At 28.3% G+C, this 10,793-nt stretch overlaps 1 protein-coding gene across 1 annotated transcript; it reads left to right on the forward strand.

The window, feature by feature from the left end:
• Positions 1–9,598: 9,598 nt before the first annotated feature.
• On the forward strand, positions 9,599–10,379 carry LOC112778316 (uncharacterized). Its single transcript, XM_025822647.1, has 2 exons — positions 9,599–9,679; positions 9,891–10,379. The coding sequence occupies exons 1-2, from the start codon at positions 9,599–9,601 to the stop codon at positions 10,377–10,379; spliced, it is 570 nt and encodes a 189-aa protein (XP_025678432.1).
• The last annotated feature ends 414 nt before the right edge of the window (positions 10,380–10,793 follow it).

Raw genomic sequence — 10,793 nt, forward strand, 5'->3', positions numbered from 1 at the left:
AACTGAAATGTTGTGAAAATTGAGGTTTAGAAATCTTTGTGAATTTTGTGAAAAGTTAAATTTTGATCGAATTTTGGTGAGGCATAACTTGGCTTCCAAACCCTCGATTTATCTCAAACTTGTTTTATATAAAAATTTGGTCCGTGAAGTGTATGTCGTTCGAAGAACAAAGGAAACACGATATTTAATAAAAAAAGTTATGTGCGTCGGAAGTTTGGTGTGTAAAAATAAAATTCTACAGCACTTACAATTTTTGGCCATTTTGTAGAACTTGCATACGCGAGCCTCACACGCAGCGCGGGCATTCCGTTCTAGTTGGATGTCCAGCGTACGCGCGAGGGAGCGTGCGTACGCGAGTAGGTGGATTTGAGGGGGGTCGCGTATGCAGGAGCGTGCATGCATACGCGAGCAGGGCAAAAATGCACCTTCGCGTACGTGAGACCCTCCATGTGTACGTGGAACCCTTGTTTTCAACCAAATGAATTTTGTGATTTAAAACATAATTTTGAACTCCTAAACCTCTAATTTTACTCTTTTAGCCCCTAAATCTTAGTTGTATGTTGAGTGATGAGAAAAAGTTAGGAAGGGGTGGTAATTTGGAGATGAAAAAAGCTTGAGACGTGATGAATTATGTATGAGAAGTGCAGAGATGTGATTTGCATGTGATGAATATGGCCATTGTGAATGATTATGAATGATTGAATGATTATGAGTGACTATAAATGAATATGACTTATTATGTGGCTTATGCACTTCGTTATCTGAAATACAAGGTTTTCTGGGTAGATGCAGTGGTTTGCCACCACGTGCTCTAGGTTGAGACTCGATACTCTATTGACCTTACATCGCAAGATGTGGCCGGACACTTTAACTCCCCAAAAATTTTTCCAATGAGCTGAATTTATTTATGAATAAGAAAAAGCTATGCATAGATTTTTTGGGGATGCGCGCACGAGGGACTGTCCAAGGTTTAGCAGCCGGACATGTCAGTTTGACTTGATAACTAACAAATGAGACTCATCAGCCATAGAGTAGGCATACATCATATGCATTTGTTTGATTGTTTTAGTTTGCATTCTTGGGTTCGGTTATCTGGTATTCATGCTTAACTGCTATATGTACTGTTTGTTGTATCTGTAATCTACCTGTGTTTTTCTTGTATGCATTGTTTGTCTGTACAACTGAGATGCCCCTTGTCTAGAGGATGAGTGACGAGGGCAGTTCCACCAGCGTTTCGGAGGATTAGAGGAAAGGCGATAAATTTAGGGATTAAGTTAGAATTTAGATAGAATCAAAGATTCCTTAGATACCTCACCTTATTTATGGTTCTCAATTTTAGTTTTAAGTTTGAATCTATTGTTAAAAGTTCTAGGATCGCCTCTGGCCTTTTCGAGACCTTATATGTTAGTTATGTGGGCACTGTTACCATGTTGAGAACCTCTAATTCTCACCCCATATATATTTTGTGATTTTCAGATGTAGGACGTGAGACACCTTGCTGAGGCATACTGGGAGCTTCTGAAAGCAAAGATCTTTTGTGTTTTGGGACTCTATTTTGGTTTTGATGTACATATAGATACTCTTATATCTCCACTATATATATATATATATATATATATTATGCTTTATCCCTCTTAGAGGTTGATTTGGAAAAATAGGTTCTGTAAGCTGTATTCTATATGTGTGTGTGTGTGTGTGCTCTGGCCGGTTTTAATTTCGCGAGGCGGATCAGAAGCTTTGTTATTTATATCTTTGAAATTTTTTTCCTATGTATATATTTATATGTCACTTTGCTCTTATCCCGTCTGGTTTACGTTTATCGCTTACACGAGTGATGCGTTTTTTGGTTTAACACTCTTATTTATCTTTTTTTTCAAAAGGCTCCTAGATAAAACCCTTTTTCACCTATATTATATTTATGATTTTACTTTTAGAGGTCGTAATACCTCATCACATCAGTTTTATGACTTAAGTATAAGACTCTAAGTAATAGAGTGTTACAATTCTCATGTGTAATCAGGGACCGAGCTATATTGTAGCAAAGGGGGGTAATGGCCCCCTAATTTTAGTTTTTTACATATAAATTATATGTAAAATTTTAATTTAGTCTCCTTAAAATTTTATTTTAGTCTTATTTTATTATATAAATATTTTTGGCCCCCTCTAATCTTTCATTTAGCTCCGCCCTTGTGTGTGATCGAGAGTCAAACCGTTACTAACTCTCCAATCTTAACAGAAACCATTAGTAGTGTCTAATCAATCGATTTAATTGTAGAATTCCATGTAAGTAGTTAAATTAAGGTAGTTATCTTTCAAAAATAACCCTCCTTCATTAATAATTTCATATCCACTTTAAAATATCTCAAAATTAAATTTTTACCCATTTTTAAATTAAAAGATATTTTTTAAAAATAAAACACAAACAATCTCTGAAAAAACAATTATGTAAAAATATTTTTCTTTTTAAATTCTGGAAGTTAAACACAATAAACAAGTCAAATATTGAATTTCATAAACATATTTATCTAATACTAAACAAAATAATAATTATGATAGAAAATAAAAAAATACTTTTTTTACTACAAAGACAAATAAAGAGCTCACTTTTATATATTAATAAAATAAAACATATTAACTAATAATTAATATAATATTAATTTTAATATTAATATCTACTTATTATTATTTCATAAGAAAAACTAGTAAGGAGATTAAAATTGTAATAAAATGATAAATTAAAATACTAATTATTATTGAATTTATAATTTTTATCATGTATGAATCCTATTATTTTGATTCTAGAATGATTAAATTATTATTTTTTATTTTACCAGCTTTTTTATTTTAGAATAATTTAATTCCTAAATTACTATGTCAAATTTGTTTATATATATATTCTTGTAACTATATATATAAAAAATATTTTGTGGGAATTTATTATTTTTGCCTATTATTAAGTCATCAACTTAATTCTTCACGCTATGTTTGTTTTAGAGAAACGAAAAGGAAAGAAAAGAGAGAAAAATATGTTGGAAGGAAAATGATTATTTTTTATTGTTTGGTTGAGAAAAGAAATTAAAGAAAAAAAGTTGAATAGTATAAAAAAGTGGATGGGACTCGCCAATTTTTTTCCTCTCAAATTAGAGAGAAAATGATTATTCTATTTTCTTTTTTTCTATTTCTTTCTTTCCAACCAAATATAATCTTAGTCTAGTAATCTAATAACATACTTTATCTTATAATTTTAAATATTAATGGCTAAATGATAACTAAAATTAATAAATTCTGATATCTCTCTTATATAAGCGTGCACACACACAAAAATAAGCAATTTCATTGACACATAATTATAACGTAATGCTAGTGAGACAAAAAAAACTAAATTTTATCTTATTTAATATTTATTAATTATTGTTAGAATTAATAAATAATAAATAAAATAAATTTCAATTATTTTTTGCTAATTTTTTTATTACTAAATATTTTCGTAATTATAATTAATTAAATTCAACTTATAAAGTCATGAAGTCACCAAAAAAAAAAAGAGTCACCAAAAAAACTTATAAAGTCATGTAACAGTGTCTATGTACTATTAGTCTATTACAGATTAATATAATAATATTATACAATAATTTTGTCGCCATATATTAAATATATAATTTCATATATAAATTTTTGATATCATTATACATAAGCTTTTAGTTGATTTTGAAAAAAGAATTATTGAGTTAAAGAAATGAATATAAACCTTAATTCGTTTTCTCTTGATAAACCAAATTGATTAATTTATATAAAAAAAATAATTGGTCAATTATTTTTAATCTATTCAATCGATTTTCTAAAAAAAAAAAAAAAAACTTGCTGGGTTTAATATTGGGTTCAATTAGAGGTTAAATTTAGAGATAAAATCATTTAAAGCTATTAAATTATAATTAACAATAATTTAAATTTAAATTTAATAAATATAAATTGTTATTAAATTTTTATAAATACACCATATTTAGAATTAAATTATTATATAACATCATTTTTTTATTTTATCAAAAATATTTGGTAACCAAAGAAAATTAGCCAAAAATAGCCATAACTTGTCTTATTTAGCATTCATTAATTGTTGCGACAATTAATTAATGCTAAATAAGGCAAGTTTTGACTATTTTTTTTGTCTACCTAGCATTATATTATATAACATATTTAATTAAATTATTTTATCTTTATTTAATTTAGTTTTAGCTTTCTACTTCTCTCAAATTAACAATTTCTTTTTAAATTATATACAATTGTTAAAATAATATTAAAGTTTTCACATATTTACAAATTAAAAAGAAAATAAAAACACTCTTTATTAATTCTAACATATTTTTTCTATGATTATATGATATTTTTTTCAATAAATACTCCATGTATATAATAGGTATAAATTACTTAATAAATTATTGAAATTCAAAAATAATAATTAATTAAATAAAAAGTAAATTAAAAAATATTTTTTAACAAAAACAATAAAATAAAATTTTAAATAATTATTTAATTATAACCAAATAAATCAGCTAAAGCAATAATCTAACAATTAAACTAAAAATATAGTGATTTAATATTCTGATAGAATCAATTATCGATTTGATTATGATAATCATACTTTCTACCAATAACTCAAATCCAAACCCCCCACCCCCCCCCCCCCCCAAAAACCTCTCTCATGGGACAATTAAAGCATGCCAAATAGCCAATGCCTATATATAATTTATACCTATATATAATCTATATATATAAGAAATTGTTTTTCTCATTATATATTCTTAAATAAAATTCGACAAAATTTTCCAACTCATCCCCAAGAAACAAAATTCTCTTTAAAATACCACAACAATTTTCTATCTCTTGTGTAACCCTAGCTAGCTATATAGTAGTTAACCAAAAATGACTTTATAGCATTTAGTGCATGCTATATGCTCAACATGCATGAACAAAACACATTTTGTAATTGGCTTTTTTATTTGCTTATGAAATTTTTATTGTCTAATGAAGATTATATATGTATGTGTATAAAAAACCACCATTTATAAATGGTTGCATGCATTGTTTCTAGTTAAAATTTGACTTGTGTTAATGAAGCAGTCTTCTTCAATTCGTCTTTAATTTGAGATCAAACCGGCCTATACCTAATAATCTTTCATGTATAGGCCTTAACTACATCCACCTTTTTAATTAATTATAAGATTGTAATATAGCGTAGACTTAACCTAATCAATATCTCATTTTTGATCTTTTGGTTGAATTTATCTAATGGACGGTGTAGTTGCTAAGGATACCACTACTACTTGCTAGTATATACCATATTTGCCCTACCATACTAGCTAGCATTGCTGCTTTCTAATTATCTCATAATTTAAACTACTAAACGCGTCAATAATAACTTGCCATTTCAATTTGCCTTCTTCCGCGGACTTCTTTTCATGACGTTTATGTTTTTCCTTTAATTCCAAGTCATAATCAACCTTTGCATTTCTTTCGACTTTCGACATCTCATCATTATTAGCAACGTAACAAAATATACAGAAATGTTTAATAATAAAAAAGAATAAACCAAGAGCCGTCAGAATTTATTTTAGTTAATATTTATTAATTAATAATTAATAAATATTAAATAAAAAAAATTCTTTTTGTTTTTTTTTTTTATTTTCTTAGCTAGCATTCCCAAAAAAAGTTTATTCAACAAAATATATTCTCACGATATTTTTCATTTCGACAGGTTAAGAATTAATCTGTTGTGAATCTAAACTCCATTTAAAAATTTGTTATTGACTAATGAATTACTACATGTATAATGCGAGATTCGAATACCAATACTTATTTAAACGGACTAATGAACTATTAGACCAATCAAAATTGGTTTGTCATTGTTATATAAAATCTAGATTATGTTAATTTTGGCACTTTGAAATTGGATCGAACTAACGAATCAATTTGGTTCTTAATTTTTTGTACAATGATAAACTAAATCCCTACTTTCATATATACTTTTGTTATTCAAGAGAACTTTATCGACACAACCAATAGAGTAGTGTTGATAACGACAATTAAATTATATTTTGATACTGTAAAAATATAGCCAATTGACGTATAAACACATTTAATTTTATTTATGGTCAATATATAATGTCTAAGTTAGTTCGTCTAATTACCAATTTTAATTTAATTAAGTCTTATATATGAACCAATTTTAAACATTATATTAAATTAACTAAAAGTTGTGCACATCATTTATATAGTGAGGGAGGCTTTTAAGTGTCAGAATAAGCATTATTACACTAACTAATGGTTGTTAGGTTAAATTTTTGGTAAGAGACTAATAAAAATCGTGTTTGTGAACCAACTTAGTTGGTCAAAAAATTAGCTCACTCATTTATTTAATCAAGTATTGAGAGTTGGAATATTTATACTGTAATTCATTAGTCAGTGACTAATCTTTAAATAAAACTTAAATTCGTAACAGATTAGTTTTTGATCTAGTAGACTAAAAATTATAGTAAGAAACAAAAAAAAAATTGAGTTTGTGAAGATTTATTAATTGCATTTGCCCAATTTTAAAGACCACGAAAGTAAATTTATCTCATATATAATCATTCAAATATCCTTACTTGATTAACATCTTAAACTTTTGGAATAATTAATTTGTTTCTTCACAATCATATTATCATCCAAACAACTTTTAATTGAAACGATTCTATTTAAGTATTAGAAGTTTATTTTTTTTTTTATATTTAAAACGATTTAAAGATGACATCTTATAATTTCATTTGATCTTATCTTTATCGCCATAATCTAATATGACATGGATAAATGAAGAGTCAAGTATGTTATCGAAAGAAACAATGCTAATAATTTATGCATTAGGGACATCATGGTGTTAGAACTTGGAAGACTTTAATTAAGAAGTTAATTTTCAATTATATAGACAATTTAATTAAATAATTTGTTAATGTTCATGATGATGATGAGTAGCAGCATTAACTTGCAGGGCCAGGTTTAATTTTACCTAATGTTTTAAAAATAAGCTACAAATCAATCCCCATCACCTTATGCAAAACGACAAGTATGCATGGCTTTGAATAGGAATCAAGAGAAAGAGGAAAAAACTTGTTCGAAATAAAATCGCTGGACTATAATTAATTCACTAGTTTATTCCAATGTTTGTTCTTGATCTAAACGACAATGTGATATAAGGTTAAAATCAAATACATTATGAAACTAATATATGTGCGGTCTGTAAAGCAGGTAGCTGGACTTACGTTAGAGATTCGAAAAATGATTCTGTTATCGTTTTTGTTTTGAAAAATACTAGCCCCACCACTTTTTATCAATATTAGTCGATATTTATTAATATTTATTTATTATTAAAATTTAAAATTTAAAAAATTAACCAAGTATTAACGAAAAATAATAAATTTTATTAGTTATGTAGCATTTGTTCTTTTAAATTTAATACATATATATTTAAATACATTGACTTTTTATCCAAAAATCCAAAGTCACAAATTATTATTACTATTATGGATAGGATGAAGTATATATATGAAATAAGAAAATTAGTTAAAATAATAATTTCTGCTATAGCATTATTTTTTTAAAAATAGTATTTGAATCCGAGACAATATATATAGCAGTAGAAAAAACATCAAATCAATTGAATTAATTAAGCACTCATTAATAAAAAAAATTACTTTAAACATGGTGATTAACGTGAACTTATTATATAAATAAATGATGATCTTATTTATATAAAAAAATTCCTTATTTGTTTTCTTTGTTGCGGCGTAAGTAAGGTGCAAAATATTTAAGTGGAATTGAATAATTAGTTTCATTGTATCCGCCCCCTTCCTTGCTGGTCAAAAGTAAATTAGATTTCAACATCGCAGCTTTATTTAATTATTAATTTATTTTCCTCTATTTATTATTGTTGTTGTTTGTGAAGAAACGTCTTCACTGTTTTGTCCTTCGTTCACACATGCACTCACACTTGTATTAATATGCTCGTAGTATTGTTGTTATGCATGGAAACAACCAGAACAAGCCACAACGTACTAATACGTATGCTTAATGAATAAATTTAATTTATTTATTGTATTATTATTTGTTTAGTAAAAGTTAATTTAATCTACACTACTCAATTTTTTGATGAATTTCAAAAAAGAAAAGTATAGGTAGACAATAAGAATATTAAACAATGTGAATAATAAATATGTCGGATGTTCAATTTAATAGGTATGTAGATGATTATATTCATTATTTTTAATTTGATGGTTATTTTTTTTTATTCGATTTACTTATGCGCAGTTAACAATGGCTGGATGTTCAATTCAGTAAGTGTGCAAATGATTATCCTAATGTTAAGATTTAGGAAATAATTTGGAGGTAGAGTATTTCTTTACTTTATTAGATCAATTTTAAAATTTATTATTCACATTCTTTACAAACATTATTGTCTACCTAACATAACCGTTCCAAAAATTATATATATCCCATATCATTATCACGGTTTAAATAATGTAAAAGATGAAAATATTATCAACTGCGTATGAAATTAGAATTTCCTCTCATAGTAAAAATTGAGGATTTGGAGGACATACTCCAAAACTCGATACCATATATATCGTCAAATTTGGCATATAATTCAATCTTCAAAAAAATTTTTGCAAGAAAAAGTTTAGGGGCCAATAATTTTTGTATTTTGTGATCAACAATTAACTATTAAAAGAAAAGTGAGTAATTTTTTACCATTAAATATAACCTCATACCATTAAAAAGACTATTGATAACCAATTAATAATTACAAAACACAAAAATTACTACCCTCTAACACTTTTTTTGCAACCATAAAAATAAAGCATGCAAATTTTCATTTTTTTTTTATCACAAAAAAATCATACTTCACACAATTTCACTCTGAAAACAATAGAAATCTTCTAAAGAAATCATACTTCACACTGCACACAACAACCACACTTGATTTCATATACTCCAAAATCATACAATTTACAAATTTTTTATCATTTTCTATCACAACATAATCATACTTCACACACTTAATTTCATATACTCTCAACTTTAGTAGTATGCTATTCTGCAATTTTGCAAAATTACTGATAAACGGATAAAGATATTAATTGGATCATTGCGAGTGAAAAATATTCTCTCTCTAGAAAACACAACAACGTTACGCACTATAAATTTATTTGTAGGCCCTTCTGTACCGTGTCACTACGTCGTTGGACCCAGTCACGATTTTTATGAATCGAATCCTTAGCTAACTCGTTGAATCCTCCAACGAATTAATTATCATGTGTGTGTCAAATTTAATATATATATATTCTTAAAAAATCTTAACCATAATTAAAGTTTAAAATAGATTAATCTACTAACATAGAGTAACTTCTTAGGTACTCCGGAGGATAAGTGTTCTATTAGGGTTTTATAGTGCTCTGTTAGGATTTTTAATAGAATCTTTACTGTCGTTAAAGCTACACTATCAATGTCAATTAAATTTCAACACAAATCTCTGACTACTAGTTTAACAAAGATAATCTACATAATCTGCATGGCTGAAGCAAGGAGGGATGAAGATTGGATCGAGAAAGACAACCGAAAAGGAGGTAGGAATGTGATTCTGCTGAAAGAGGCAAACATATAAAAAAATATTAACGCTTGCTCCAATAGTCTCTATGGCAAACTCTTTGCTTCCAAAACCTTCTCAGTTGGAACCATGGGAAATGCTTTAAAGGCTATATGGATTTAGCGTGAATGACAAAGGAGAAAATTACTTCCAATTTTTTTTTAATAAAGAGGTGGATGTCTTGCGTGTTGAATGTGGTTCTCCATGGCTATTCAAGGATTACGTGCTCCATGTCAAGAGATGGAAGGAAGATCAGAACGGTGATGAAGAGATTGTTTCCAATTTTTCAGTTTGGGTTCAATTTTCGGGTTTGCCAGAATCGTTTAAAACCCTCGAAGTTGGACATAAATTGGGAGAGAGGCTGGGCACAGTGTTGGAGGTAGGTAAATTTCAGATGAGAGACAAAGAAACTAGGATTGTAAAGGCCAAGATCAATATTGAAGCTACCAAGAAAGTGAGGGATCAGTTAATTGTTGCAGGACCTAATAAAAAGGAGGTAGAGGTGGCATTGCACTATGAGAAACTTGAAAAGTTCTGTACTTACTGCACAAAATTGGGGCACGAGGTGAAAAATTGCCATGATCTGCTGAAGGACACAGAGAGTGATAGGGTAAAAGAGGATGACATTGGCGAATGGGTTAAAGCCAACCAAGTGGGAATACGAATTAACTCTGAAAGAGAAAGAACATTCAACAACTCAGCCTAGAATCAGGATAAGGCTACTCAACGAAAGAAAAAGTTGGTCTTAAACTGCTTATTGGAGGAATTTGCAAGGATGTCAATGCAAGAGGAGGAACAAAGTTTGAAACCACAAAACGCTGGCAACAAGGCAGCACCTGAGTTACCTCAATCAGCCAACTCTAGAACAGAATGCATAGAGGCTATCATAGCTGGTCAGTCCAATGCCAAGGAGGATGAAGGACAACCTATGCAATTTATTATTGGGCAATGTCTCACAACAGAGGAAGGCAGGAAGTGGAAAAAATTAGTAAGACAAGGTACTAGAGAGTTGGATACTAAAGTTGGATCTAAAAAAAAGTTGATGAGTGGTATAGTTGAAGGATCTACAAAGAAAGTAAGAACAGAGGATGAAAATACAGTTGAATAGGGGTGGAGGGTG

The sequence above is a fragment of the Arachis hypogaea genome, chromosome 19 (assembly GCF_003086295.3).
Source record: "Arachis hypogaea cultivar Tifrunner chromosome 19, arahy.Tifrunner.gnm2.J5K5, whole genome shotgun sequence".
NCBI classification, from domain to species: domain Eukaryota; kingdom Viridiplantae; phylum Streptophyta; class Magnoliopsida; order Fabales; family Fabaceae; genus Arachis; species Arachis hypogaea.

Bases quoted from the DNA above. Each gene is read 5' to 3' on its own strand.
- LOC112778316 (XM_025822647.1), top strand. From the start codon at position 9,599: ATGGCTGAAGCAAGGAGGGATGAAGATTGGATCGAGAAAGACAACCGA. The intron at 9,680-9,890 runs GCAAACATATAA...TGGCTATTCAAG, and splicing joins ATGTGATTCTGCTGAAAGAG to GATTACGTGCTCCATGTCAA.